The sequence below is a fragment of the Dendrobates tinctorius genome, unplaced genomic scaffold, assembly GCF_039654945.1.
Source record: "Dendrobates tinctorius isolate UK_male_01 unplaced genomic scaffold, ASM3965494v1 ptg000366l, whole genome shotgun sequence".
Lineage (NCBI taxonomy): Eukaryota > Metazoa > Chordata > Amphibia > Anura > Dendrobatidae > Dendrobates > Dendrobates tinctorius.
In genome coordinates, this window is record NW_027362032.1 from 4,256,943 (window position 1) to 4,271,760 (window position 14,818).

The 14,818-nt window shown below is 48.1% G+C and overlaps 1 protein-coding gene across 1 annotated transcript in view; it reads left to right on the forward strand.

Annotated features, from left to right (window-relative positions):
• The first annotated feature begins 7,112 nt into the window (after window positions 1–7,112).
• LOC141075626 (uncharacterized) overlaps window positions 7,113–14,818 on the forward strand; it is a 68,532-nt gene continuing 60,826 nt past the window's right edge. The window contains exon 1 of the mRNA XM_073562730.1: window positions 7,113–7,157. Coding sequence (XP_073418831.1) covers window positions 7,113–7,157 — 45 coding nt within the window. The remainder of the gene's footprint in view (window positions 7,158–14,818) is intronic.

Sequence of the window (14,818 nt, forward strand, 5' to 3'; positions counted from 1 at the left end):
AGAGAAAGCGGAGGGTAATGATGCTGTTGGCTTCCTAGAACCCTGAGATCTTATCTGATGAATCTTCTCTCCCTTCTCTGCTGCTGAATATCTCATGGTCTACAAGACCAGGTCCAGTCTTTCTGGTCAAACTTTGCTTTTATGAGCGACAACATTAAATCTGCAGTGAGGCCAAGTGTTAATTTCTGTACAATAACTAATCTCCCTTTATCCTCATTTTTCAATTAAACTACCGTAATTTTCAGACTATAAGATGCTTGAAGAAAATGGGGGGGTGTCTTATTATCCGGATGTACCGGCTCTGGCTGTGGTGGGTAGGTGGGGGAACGGCATCGGCAGAGCAGCGGGTCACAGGAGGCTGGAGCAGGTGGCTGCGGCTAACTCCTGTTTCCGCTGCTAAAGAGAAATGAATATTCACTGCATTCCACGCCAATGGGCTTGGAGAGCAATGGATATTCATTTCTCTTTAATAATAGTATCTTGATCTGATTACCCCCCAACCCCGGTCTTGGTATGCATGGCCTCATCCTTATAATTGGCACACACCCCCCATCCCTATACTGGTATGCATGGCTCCATCAGAAATCATGAAAAATACAAACCATTACACTTACCTACCCCGCGCTCCCTCGCGTCCTGCTCCGGTGCCAGCAACTGCTATATGCTTGTAAGCAGCACATGGCAGGGATGTCATGTGCTGCTCACAAGCAGAGCACAGATGCCAGGACTGTGCACATAAAGGGCAGTGAGTATTCTTTGCTCTTCAGTAGCACACAGTGTCAGCCACCGGCTTCCTGCTGCTACCGGCGGTCACGTGTGCCGCTACTTAAGAGAAATAAATATTCATGAATACTCACTGTTCTCAGCGCTGCTTACAAGCATAAAGCAGTTGCTGGCACTGGGGCAGGAGGCTGCAAGGGAGCGCCGGATAGGTAAGTGTAATGGTTTGTTTTTTTAATGTTTTCTGATGGGGCCATGCATACCAGGATAGGAATGGGGGTGGGGGCCACTTATAAGTGTGGGGCCCTGCATACCAGGACAAGATGGGGCTGTAGGTTACCAGCAGGTGCGATGGATGCAGTAACGAGCAGGAGGCAGAGCAAGTGTTAACGGGTGTCTTTATATAACCAGAGAAAAAGATAACAACGCTTTCTCCACGCAGGGAGTTAATATATACAAGATGCACAGAAGTATTGCGCGGACAAATACGTAGGGTTCAACTTATCAGACTCTGTCATCTGGAGGGAGGTGGTTGGAAGATCCCACGATGGCGCTGCAGACGGCGCGTCACATTGAGGAAGCGGTCCTGGATGTACCGGAGGCACTGTCTCTTAGCGGTGAAGAAGAGTCTAGGACCTTTTGGTGGGCTGCTGTATGTCCGGGTACCGGTGGCTGTTGTTTCAGCGGATGAGGCGGAGGGTTCCGGTATCAAGGCCGCAGCCGCGGCTGTAAAGTCAAAGTCTCCGACGGGAGCCATGCACTCTACACTGTCAGCTGTCAAGCGTTGCACAGTACGGTCAGTGCTTCCTGCCTGTGGTCGCGTAGGGTCGACGTCCGGCAGAGGTAAGCGGTCACTGGTGCTGTTGCTGGATGTTGGGGGTGCGCACTCAAGCGCAGTCTGCCATCAGTAGTGTTACCCGCAGGTAGGGAGCAAACCTTCCCCTGCTGCACCTCCTGTCTTCCGGCCAGAGACCCCAGGTTCCCGCGCACCCCCCTTTTTATATCAGACCCGCCCTGCAGCAAAGGTCACAGGTCTGTCCCGCTCATGTTCTCTGTCCCCCTTCAACACTAGTGGCAATCCCAATGGTATCGGCCCAGAGACACTGTTGCCTTTATTGTTCCGGTCCTTCCTCCTACATCCCCCCACTCTTTTTGCTCGCCATTCCACGGGTGAAGATTTGCGGGGAGCGTTAGAAAACTTTCACCTTCTCTGGATTCGCTTCTGCCATACGAATTAGTCTTGCTTATAACGTTCGGGGGGGGTTGCCAACTGTTGACCATTCGGAGCGTCTTAAGCTGGGAGGAGTAGTGGAGCTCTCTGGGGAGGTGGAATCCGACTGTATGATGGGGGATCCAGAGATGTACTCTTCTGGAGGGCCGTCACTTGGTGTGAGGACGTCCTCTTCCTCTTTTTCTTCTAGAACTGCTGGAGTCGGCTCCAGGGCCTCAGGAACCTCCTTTGGTCAAATCGGGTCTCTAGACTTCGTAACAGGGTCTCTGGATTTCGTAAACAGGTCCCTCAGAACTGACTCGTCACTTCACCCGATAAGGTTCCTTCTCCCAACGGTGTTCCAGTTTGTTTTGAGGACATTTCTCTCTCACCAGTACTCAATCTCCTACTTGAAGCTCAGCTGCCTGGCAAGGGGCCTGACTGAGTGTTCTAGCTCCCGTAGTCTTGTTTGCACCATCCGATGCAGTGTCTGTAAACAATGCCGGTGATCTCTCCAGTCCTCTCCTGGACTGGATATTTTTCTTCAGGATCCAACTCCAGCTCGGTGATCTCTTTTCCTTCACGACTGAACAGCAGGGTGTAGCCAGTAACTCGATGTACACAATTATTGTACACCCAAACCAGTTCGGAGACATATTCAGGACAACGGGCTTTTCGGTCTTCCTCTAGGGTTCGAAGCATTTGAATCAGAGTCCGATTGAATCTCTCACAAGCTGCGGGTGGTACGGGTTGTCTGAGACATGTCTATGCCATACAGACGATGCAACTGCTCCATTATCTTCCCCAAGAAGCAGATACCTCGATCCGAATGAATCCATTTGGGACAGCCGTAGATCTGAATAAAATTCTTACAGATGGCGTAAGCGGCGGACTCTGCGGTTTGGTGACGAGTGGGAGTCACCACGGCAAACTGTGTGAAGTCGTCACCCTGGTGAGCTGGGCCAATGGTGTGATAATCTATCATCCAGAGTTCCAGGGGGCGGATGTCACTATGGTTTGGACGGGAGCCCTTTGCTCAGGCGGCTTCGCCAGTTCACACTGCCGGCATTTCCTGCAGGCCTTCTCAACCTCTGTCCGCAGTCGAGGGTGGTAGATGAATCATTGTAACCACCGGAAAGTTTACTCCGGGCCAAAATGTGCTCCTCCTTCATGTGCTTCACGGGCAATTTCAGGAAGTAGGGTTTCAGGTGTTACTACTTGCCATGTGGCAGCCAGCTCCGTCTGGAGCTGTATCTTCCGATATAATAGCCCGTTCTTCATCTGCGGTCACTCCCACTGGCGAAGAATCCAGAGGGTTCCGGGGGAGAGAGCACCCCTCTGGGCTGTACTGGGAAGTCTTCCTTGAGTTACACACCATCGCAGTAGGGTGAGCTCTGTATTTTTCTGCTGTAACTGAACCCATTTGTCCCAAGACAGCCCCAAAATGCCTTCCGTTGTCTTAGCTCGCAGCTGTTCCTGCGTCGCCACTACAGTCCTGGCGGGCTCCATGAAACATGGAATCTCTTCATTTTCCAACTCCTCATCTCTGCTCAGTCCGGGGGCAGCATGGCGGATACTGGAAAGAGAGTCGGCATGGCTGTTCTCCACTCCTCTCTTGTAGGCGATTTTATACCTAAATTGGCCATTCTGGCCACCCATCGCTGTTCTCATGCCCATAATTTGACATTTTCTAGATGCGCCAATGGGTTGAAGTCCATGCGTACTATGACTTCGACAAATATTCCGCAAACCTCTCCGTCATAGCCCACACCAACGCGAGCAGCTCCAACTTAAAGGAGCTGTAGTTGTCAGGATTACGTTTGGAATCGTGAAAGGACCGACTAGCGTATGCGATCACCATCTCTCGTCCGCCCTGCACCTGAGACAACACAGCTCCCAGTCCGTGCAAACTCCCATCAGTGTGGAGAATAAACGGTTGAGTAAATTCCGTGTAAGCCAAGACGGGCTTCGCTTAATGCCTTCTTGAGATCTTGAAAAGTCTTCTCTTGCGGTTCTTGCCAGTGGATCTTCCAACTCTTTGCACTGGACGGTGCCCCTTTCAATAAATCCAGCAGTGGCTGGGCTCGGTGGGCAAAGTTCTTCACAAATCGACGGTAGTATTCTGTCAAGCCAAAGAATGCATGAACATCCTTCACCATTTCTGGAGTAGGCCAGTCCTGTATGACTGCGATCTTTCCCGTGATGGCCTCACGCCTTCTGCTGAGACTACATGCCCCAGGTACTCGATCTGGGTATGAAATAGATGGCATTTCTGTGGCTTTACTTTTAATCCGTGTTTCTGGAGACGACTGAGTATCTGCTCTCTGCGTCATAGATGTTCTTCAAATGAAGCCGCATACACAATAATAATAATAATCTTTATTTTTATATAGCGCTAACATATTCCGCAGCGCTTTACAGTTTGCACACATTATCATGATGTCATCCAGGTAGATCAAGGTAGCTTCAAAGTTCAGGTCGCCCAGGCATCTCTCCATCAGCCGTTGGAACGTCCCGGGGGCATCGGCCAAGCCGAAGGGCATTCGATTGAACTGAAATAACCCCATGGGTAGTATGAAAACTGTCTTCGCCCGATCCTGATCTGACATGGGCACCTGCCAGTATCCGCTGGCCAGGTCGAGCGTGGAGAAGTAATTTGCTCTTCCTAGAGCAGACAGGGACTCTTTAATGCAGGGAAGCGGATATGAATCCCTTATGGTACAGGCATTAAGCTTTCGATAATCCACGCAGAAACGCAGAGTGCCATCCTTTTTCCTCACTAGAAAGATTGGAACTGCCCATGGGCTTTGCTCTCTCGGTTGACAACCTTTTGCAACATCTGTCCCAACATCGTCTTCACCTCCTGATACAGCTGTGGGGGAATTTGCTGGTAACGTTCCCCAATGGGTGCGGAGTCTCCAGTTGGAATTTCGTGAGTAATGGCCGTGGTACAACCGAAATCATCCTCATGACGGGCAAACACCTCTCTATATCGTCCCAAGAAGTTTTTTACTTGCTGCACCTGAGACGGAGTGAGCTCTGAGAGCTCAGCCCGCATCTGCTCCAGGATTACTTGCCCCTCTAGGGTAGGTTCCGGCTCTGTAGCCATGGTTAAAATCACTGTCACTGTCTAGGGGTCCCCCCAACAAGCTTCCAGTTGCAGTATCTGGGAGGGCAGAATGTCTTCAGTCAAACCCATTACCTTGGCCACTTCACTTTGGGGCCACAAGGTGATATCTCGATCTTCTAGGTTTACACACCGAACGGGAACAGCCCCGCCTCTTACTGTAGCCAAAGAGCAGGCTACCAAGAATCCCGAGGGTAACTGCTCCGAGAAAGAAGGCTCAATCTGTATCTCCACACCTTCCAAGGGAATGCGACCCCAGACGGGCAGAGAGATTAATGTTTGTCCGGGTAGTAACACGAGTTTCGCTGACGAGGGTGCAATCACTTTCCCCAGCACTTCTCCCTCTCGGCACGACTTCTGGGCTTGGGCTACCCGCACCAGCTGTTGGAAGATTTTCCTCTGAGGGGGGTGTGGGAGCTCCATTGCTTCAGGATTTCTTGGGAGGGCTCATTGAAAAGGAGACTTCCGAACTTTTTTAGCATATACATCCCTAATGTGACTGTATGTTCATGGGTCTCCTCCCCTTGAGTCAGGACCACACCCCTCCGTCCTAGGTCTTTGCGACAGAGAGAAATCTGCATCCAAGCTACCCCTGCAACCGGGATTGGCAACCATCAATTTTATCACGGTTCCCCATTCAGGTCTCATAGCTTCAGGGAAGTGTTACCAGAAATAGGCCTCAGGCATGGTAGTCACTTGGGACACTGTATCCACCAAACATTGCGCAGCACACCCCTCGAATTCTGCCCAGATCAACGGGCACGTAGACACTAAATTTGTGGCACTTCCACTACTCCCCCGTATCTGTTCTGGCTCCTAAGCAGAGTCCCCCCAGCTCAGAGCCCTCTAGTTTAACGGGCAGCGATATTGGTTTCTCCCTCGCCATGGACATTTTCGTGTCAGGTGTCCTGTTTCCCCATATTCATAACAGGTGAGGGGTCGCTGTTGTCGGTACATTCTGGAATCATGGCAGGGCTCTGCCCCAGAGCGAGTCACAGCAGCTTCAGCCTTTCTCTTAACTTCCGCCAACTCTTTTTTTATGTCCTGCAGTTCTTTTCTCATTTCTTCAAACCGTTGGGGCTTGGCCACCGCACTCACAGATGCTTCAGTGCACTGAGCCGTCCCCACTGGGACTGCCACCCCCTACTCCTGCTCCCGTGTGCGCGCCTCACTCCCTATTTTGGAAAACGTCTGGTGAGGATTCACCCATACTCGCTCCCGCAAGGCCTGCTTTGTCAGGGTATCACGCAGTCCAGTCACTAAGAGGTCTCGCAAAGTTACGTCTATGGGGTCCACTCCCACACTGTTCTTTCTAACAGTGGCGGTATTAAGTTCTTGCAGAGCGTTCATATGTTGGGTCACAGTTTCACCTTCCCTCTGTATACGGCTGAATAGGTGAGTCCTCAGTTCCTCTACATCAGTTGGGTCCCCATGAGTCTCCTCTAGGATCTGCAGAACCTTGCCGAAGGTATCGCGTTAGCTAGGGGTCCGTAAAATTACCGAGTCCCGGGCTTCCACATCTAAGGTCATAATGGCCACCTCAGCCTCTAAAGCAGGGGTCATCGGGTGCATTCTCATCATGCCCCGTATCTGCTTGGTCCAGCTCCGCAGCATGGTGTTACTACCGGTGTACTTTGGCAGATTATTCAGCATGGCCCCAATGATATCCTGGACCTTGGGTCGTCCCCAACTCCTTGGTCTGCCGCCACCGTGCTGGTAGACTGCATCCTGCCAACTATGCCAATTGTAGGTTACTAGCAGGTGCATTGGATGCAGTGACTAACGGGGCAGAGCAAGTGTTAATGGGTGTCTTTTTATAACCAGAGAAAAAGATAACAACGCTTTCTCCACGCAGGGAGTTAATATATACAAGATGCACAGAAGTATTGCGCAGACAAATATGTGGAAGTTCAATATTATGCAGTGACAGCTTGACTTCAGCTGTCAACAATGGTAACAACAAAAAAAGAATTGCTAACGGCGGGAGAGGAAAAAATGTAGGGTTCAACTTATCAGACTCTGTCGTCCGAAGGGAGGTGGTTGGAAGATTCCACGATGGCGCCGCAGACGGCGCGTCACATTGAGGAAGCGATCCTGGATGTACCGGAGGCACTGTCTCTTAGCGGTGAAGAAGAGTCCGGGACCTTTTGGTGGGCTGCTCTGTGTCCGGGTACCGGTGGCTGTTGTTTCAGCGGATGAGGCGGAGGGTTCTGGTATTAAGGCCGCAGCCGTGGATGTAAATCAAAGTCTCCGACGGGAGCCATGCACTCTACACTGTTTGCTGTCAAGCGTTGCACAGTACGGTCAGCGCTTCCTGCCTGCGGTTGCGTAGGGTCGGTGTCTGGCAGCGGTAAGCGGTCACTGGTGCTGTTGCTGGATGTTGGGGGGTGCACACTCAAGCGCAGTCTGTTGTCAGTAGTGTTACCTGCAGGGAGGGAGTCAGTCTCATAAGCAAATACAGATTAATATGTACGCAGAGCACCACATAAGGCCCAGCCCACAGCCCAACCCACAGCCCCGCCCCAGAGCACGAGAATCTCCTTAACGGAAAACTACAAATACAGATTAAACAATAACCAGCCGGCAGCTGCTTGAAAAAGGCACATCTATTAGATGCTCCAATTCCGATGCTTTGCCCGGATCTTCCCACTTGCCCTGTAGTTGGTGGCACGTGGGGTTCATATTTAGAGGGTTGATGTCACCTTTGTATTGTCAGGTGACATCAAGCCCATGGCTTAGTAATGGAAAGGTGTCTATCCATTACTAACCCCATAGTTACATGGTAAATGAACACACAGTCAGAATAAAGTATTTTATTAAACTGTGTTCCAAATTATTATGCAAAAAGAGTTTAGGAGTGATAAGGTTAGAATTTTTTTGTTTGTCATTTAAACTCATTGATGGTGATGTGTGTCAGGGCTCTTTATATCACTGAAAGCAATTGCAGATACCTGTGCAAATCAGGTGTGTCCAAATAAAGGCAAGACTACTTAAGAAGGCTGTTCCACATTATTAAGCAGCCTACATTTTTTGCCAAAATGGGAAAGAAAAAGGATGTGTCGGCTGCTGAGAAGCAACAAATTGTGGAGTATTTAGGTCAAGTCCTGACTACAATCAACATTGCCAAGACACTTCATTGTGATCATCGCACAATCAAGAAGTATGTAGCGGATTCCCAGCACACACGTGTGCGTGCTGAAAAGGAAAAATTGAGGACTCTTTCCAACAGGCAATTGCGTCAGGTTAAAAGAGCAGCTGCAAAAATGCCTTGTCATAGCAGCAGACAAATTTTTGAAGCTGCTGGTGCCTCCAACGTCCCCCAAACAACAAGATGCAGGGTCCTTCAGAGGTTTGCAGCTGTGCGTAAGCCATCCTGTCGACCACCTCTATCCACTGCACACAAGCAGAAATGGCTCCAGTGGTGTGATGTACAATGTCTGTGAGGTATGGGGTTTTGTCCACAAAATATGATGTTTTCTGTTGTAACTTTCCAGAAAGATCCGGCAGATATGACAATCCAGGCTGCTAGCTCTGCAGCTTCATCCCTCCTCCCTTCACACACACACAGAGCAGTGCCACCCCCCCTCCTCTACAGCCTGTGTTCGTCACATATTGGTGGCAGCGGTGGGATAACTAAGATAAGCCCCACTGCGCCTGTGATAGCCATGTGCCGGCATTGTGTCACGCCCCTCCGTCCGCTGATACACCGGTGTCAGTGGTGGGATTGTGACATAGTGGTGACACAGGGTCCGCTGTCCGTCGCATTTTGGTGGCAGCGGGACCCCCGTTAGTGTCGCCCGTAAGTGGACGAACGGCGGTGGGCTGTTCGTCACATATTGGTGGCAGCGGTGGGATACGAACCCACGCCTCCAGAGAGACTGGAGGAGTACGCAGTGGCGTACTTAGACGATATTGCCGTCTTCAGTTCCACCTTGGAGGAACACCTCCAGCACCTCCAGGAGGTGCTCAAGCGTCTTCACCAGGCAGGCCTGACCATCAAGCCGGGGAAGTGCCAGATAGGCATGCACAAGGTCCACTACCTGGGGCACCGGGTAGGCGGGGGTTCCATGAGTCCGGAGCCAGAAAAAGTGGACGCAATCGTGTCCTGGCCCACCCCCAGGACCAAGAAACAGGTGAAGTCCTTCTTGGGCACTGCAGGGTACTATAGGCGGTTCGTACAGGACTATAGCGCCCTTGCCAAACCCTTGACTGACCTCACCAAGCAGAGGCTACCCCAAACAGTCAACTGGACAGATGACTGTGAGGCGGCTTTCCAAGCTTTGAAAGCAGCCCTGTGCAACTCTCCAGTGTTGAGAGCAGTCGACAGCAGTCGCCCGTTTCTGGTACAGACCGACGCCAGCGAGTTTGGCCTCGGTTCTGTGCTTAGCCAGGTCGACTCGGGAGACCAAGAACACCCCGTGTTGTACCTGAGCCAGAAACTTTTGCCGAGGGAAGTGGCATACTCGACCATCGAGAAGGAGTGTCTGGCCATGGTGTGGGCACTGCAGCGTTTGCAGCCCTACCTGTACGGGCGTGCCTTCACGGTGGTAACTGACCACAACCCTCTGAGCTGGTTGCACACAGTGTCCGGAACCAATGGAAGGTTGCTCCGCTGGAGCCTTGCCCTTCAACAGTACGACTTCACTGTAAAACACAGGAAGGGCAGTGAAAACGGCAATGCCGATGGGTTGTCCCGCCGGGGCGAACCCGCTGAGGTGCGCATGGCCGATTACCGAGAGGTAATGCCTCCTTAGCGCCCTCTTAAGGGGGGAGGTGTGATGTACAATGTCTGTGAGGTATGGGGTTTTGTCCACAAAATATGATGTTTTCTGTTGTAACTTTCCAGAAAGATCCGGCAGATATGACAATCCAGGCTGCTAGCTCTGCAGCTTCATCCCTCCTCCCTTCACACACACACAGAGCAGTGCCACCCCCCCTCCTCTACAGCCTGTGTTCGTCACAAGTGGGCCAAACGATACATGAAGATTGACTTCCACACTGTTCTGTTCACCGATGAGTGCCGTGCAACGCTCGATGGTCCAGATGGATGGAGTGTAGGATGGCTGGTTGATGGACACCCCATGAAAACACGGATAAGGTGCCAACAAGGAGGAGGTGGAGTAATGTTTTGGGCTGGAATCATGGGGAGAGAGATTGTCGGCCCCTTTAGGATCCCTGAAGGGGTAAAGATGAACTCCATAATCTGTTATGAATGAGTCACCAAGGAGAAAAAAACAAAAAGCAAGCTAAGCCCAGAAAACCGGAGAGGTTGGTAACTAGCGGATTGCAGACCCCTGATCCTATCCACACAACTAGCAGTAGCCATGGAGCGTGCCTACAGTGGTCCTAGGCGCCTCGTCACGGCTGGAGAACTAAATAAGCCTAAAGAAAGAAAGGGAAAATCTAAACTGCCCCAGAGCAGACCCCAAAGCAATAGACAGCCCCCAACATGTATTGTCGGTGAAATAAGATGAAAACACAAACACAGCACTTCCTGTCATGGTTCAAGAGGAAGAACTGTGCTTTCCGCTGCAAGATCATTTTCATGCATGATAATGCACCGTCTCATGCTGCAAATAACACATTTTCATCTCTGGCTGCTATGGGCATAAAAGAGGACAAACTTATGGTGCGGCCACCATCTTCCCCTGACCTCAACCCCATTGAGAACCTCTGGAGCATCATCACAAGGAGCGTCTATGATGGCGGGAGGCAGCTCACATCTAAGCAACAGCTCTGGGAGGGTATTCTGTCCACATGCAAAACAATTGAAGCACAAACCATCCAAAAACTGACAAATTCAATGGACGGGAGAGTTCAGAAGCTTCTTTCGAACAAGGGGTCCTATGTGCAAATGTCACATCACCTAGAATAAAGTTTTGACTTGAAAACTGTTTGATTTCATTTTGTAATAAGCTGATAATGCTTATAATTTCACAATTCACCATTTTTTTGTTGAAAATAAAAATAAAAAGGTTGAAAACTCTGCTGTGCATAATAATTTGGAACATGCATTTTGAGTCTTTATTATTTTAAAAAATATACTGTTTTCATAGGCAGTTTGTTCAAAAACATTGCAATTATACTAGAATAGTAGATGACTGGAAAATAACAATGACTGCAATTCATACAGGTAATTTAGAGAAAATATGAGGAAATATTTTTTGCATAATAATTTGGAACACAGTGTAGAAATAAAACAAAACAGTTTTCCTTTTTCAAAAATAACAAACACAGTTATCCTCAACTAACATCTAAGTGGGAAGAGCCGGGCAAAGCGCCAAAATGGGTGCATCTAATAGATGTGCCTTTTCCGGGCAGCTGCGGGCTGCTATTTTTAGGCTGGGGGGGCAATATCCATGGCCCCTTACAAGCCTGAGAATACCAGCCCCCAGTTGTCTTGTCTGCTGTAGCAAGGCTGATTGTCAAAAATGGGGGGACTCCATGCCGTTTTTTAAAATTATTTATTTAAATAGTTAAAAAAAAAACAGTGTCAGGAGCCCTCTATTCTTGATAACCAGCCTTGCTGAAGCTGACAGATGAGGATTGCAGCCCCCAGTTGTGAGTTTTCCAGATTGGTTATAGAAAATACAAGGGAACCCACACCGTTTTTTTCATTCATTTATTTAGTTATAGCGCCGGCGGTGGGTGAGGAATACTCCAATCATCCGCTCCTGCTGTCACTGTTCTTAGCCGCAGGTGTAGATTGATGGGAGTAATAGTCCCAAAAGCCCGCACCTGCTGTCATCATTCTGACTTTTATATAACTCTCATCATTCCCCCCGCCGGCAGATCAGGGGAGAATGATGAGAGTGTCTTCAGCACCCACCGCCGGGGAACAGCGCTTACTGTAGCGCTTCTTCCCTGCCGGCCGTCCATGTGATACTGATGCTGCACTCGGGCGGGACATGGTTGTCACACGTGTGCCACAAGTATTACACACATGGACATCTCCGGTACAGGAAATATCAGGACGTGTGAAACCGGCCTTATACACAGTTCTCTTTAAATGCCTAATATTTCTTCTTGAAACTCATCTGACAGAAAATATTGAAGCTTAGGGTAGTATAGATTGTGAAGTCTCCGAGCCCCATACTCTAATTACACCAGAGAGGTTTCATCACTAGTTACTCATTTATTACTGATGGAGACTGTTGAGTTTGATCATTTCAGTAGTTCCTAATCAGGCCCCATTATTAATATCTGACGTGTGTCACTTTATGTGGTGGTAAGTTTGGAATTCTTCACAAAGGATAATAGAAAACAAATGGATCTTACAAATTATTTTCCAGCTTCACCCTATACTCTGTATACTGTTGTACACTACTGTCTGGGCACATGGCAGTGTTCAGAAGGGAAGGAGCGCCATTTAGCTATATGAAGGCAGATCTAGCTGGAATAGTTTGCAGACACAATGTATTGGGAGTATAATGAAAAAAGAGTAACCAGCTCACCTGTCCCGGCTAATAGTGGTGCATGGAAGCTCGGATTTCAGTCAAGCCAAACGTGAGATACATCCAAAGAAAAAAGGGGGGGTTTCTAGCTTCCAAATGTATAAAAAATGTATTAAGGGCATAAGAACAGAGATAAACGGACATGCCCCATAATGGCGGAAAGCAGAGCAGCGCATTTCAAACAATACGTTCTTTTTCAAGCTCAAAAAGAATGTATTGTTTGAAACGCTTTGCTCTGCTTTCCGCCATTATGGGGCATGTCCGTTTATCTCTGTTCTTATGCCTTCAATAAATTTTTTTGTACATTTGGAAGCTGGAAACCCCCTTTTTTTTTCTTTGAATGTATTGGGAGCACTGTTCATGGTCACCTGGCAGCTCAAAAGATGTCCACCATGAACACCCTCTGCTTTCCATATCCCAAGGATTGCCTTGCTCATCTAACACCATTACATGGATCTGGACTTACACTGGGACCCCTAGGCTTGGACCATGATGTTACCTGCTATTCTGTGGTGTTCGATGGCAAGAAGAATAGTCAGGTAGCTGGGTCAGAACCAGAAGGACAGAATACAGAATCAGAAGACACAAGAGTAGTCAGTAAACGGGCCACGGTCACAGCAGGAAGCAAATACACAAGCCGCAAGCTGAGCACAGAGGACTGAACCAGAGGAGAACAGCGCTGTATCTGGCAGATTCCGGCCATGTGCTTTGAGCTTTAGTAGGGTGTGGTACTTTCCAATTGGCTGAAGTAGGGAGCAGATTACTCCAGCTGGACAGCAGGAACAGATCCTGGATGAGATTGGACACACCATATGCATATGCCCTAATATAACTAAATGACAGGAAACCAGAACAGTCGAAATCCCATAAAGTGATTCCATTTTATAAATTAATTCACTGAGGGTTATAATCCTTAGCAGGAGTGAACATTTTGGCTCCACAGCCACTTATCGGAAATTAACACTCAGTGGATGTTGGAGAGTGATAATTAGACATTTGCCATTTTATTACCCAGCACATAGTGCCCAGATTGTCCTCCAGGAGACACCGCAAATTAAGTGGATTCTTCTCACTATAATATTGCTAAATACAGGGATCCTAAATGTTGTTTGTGCACACTGCAAGACTCCGAAGTGAGAGCGGATTTTGCTGGATTGGTTTATAGAAACCTTGTTGCTTTTCAACAGCCTTTGAGCCACTAATAGTGCGGGAACCTCTGTTTTTCCATTGACAGGTGATGGACCTGAGTGGGGACTTGTTTTTTGTGAGATGAGAATTGGTATTATTTTCACCTACATAACATTGATTGGTTTCTTTTTATTCGATATTTGGGAGGCAGAATGAACAGACAGTTGAACACCGCACACTACTGGCTCATCCAACAAGGTTTTCTATTAGACTGTGAACTGTCATTGTCTTGGTAAATAATTAAAGTTTTTACATAGCTTGCCATTTTTATGGACAGTTTAAGTAGAAATGTTCAAAAATATAAAACTCAACGATATTTTATTAAAATAATTTTTTTTTGGTCTTAGCAGATGACTGTACCAGGAGATCAGAGGGACAGCTGACATCTTCAACTTTTAAATCTGATGATCTTAAGATCCTACAAGATACAACTGAAGTGATTGCTATTACTCCAGATATATCATCATCCATTCACAGCAAAGATCTGTCATCTGATCCTATGAAACAGGTCCCATCTTCTGATTCATTACCGACTACTAAGGAAAATCAAAGTCACAAAAGAGGCATTAAAAAACAAACTGCTCCTAAAGCAAAGAAGTCATTTTCATGTTCAGAATGTGGGAAATGTTTTACATGGAAATCAAATTTTATTACTCACCAGAGAATTCACACAGGAGCGAAACCTTTTTACTGTTCAGAATGTGGAAAAATTTTGCACATAAATCAAATTTTGTTAACCACCAGAGAACTCACACAGGGGAGAAGCCTTTTTCCTGTTCAGAATGTGGGAAGTATTTAACATGGAAATCGCGTTTTGTTACTCACCAGAGAACTCACACAGGGGAGAAGCCTTTTTCCTGTTCAGAATGTGGGAAGTATTTAACATGGAAATCGCGTTTTGTTACTCACCAAAGAACTCACACAGGGGAGAAGCCTTTTTCCTGTTCAGAATGTGGGATATGTTTTAACAATAAATCAGATTGTGTTAAGCACCAGAGAAATCACACAGGGGAGAAGCCTTTTTCATGTTTAGAATGTGGGAAATGTTTTAACAATAAATCAGATTGTGTTAAGCACCAGAGAATCCACACAGGGGAGAAGCCTTTTTCATGTTTAGAA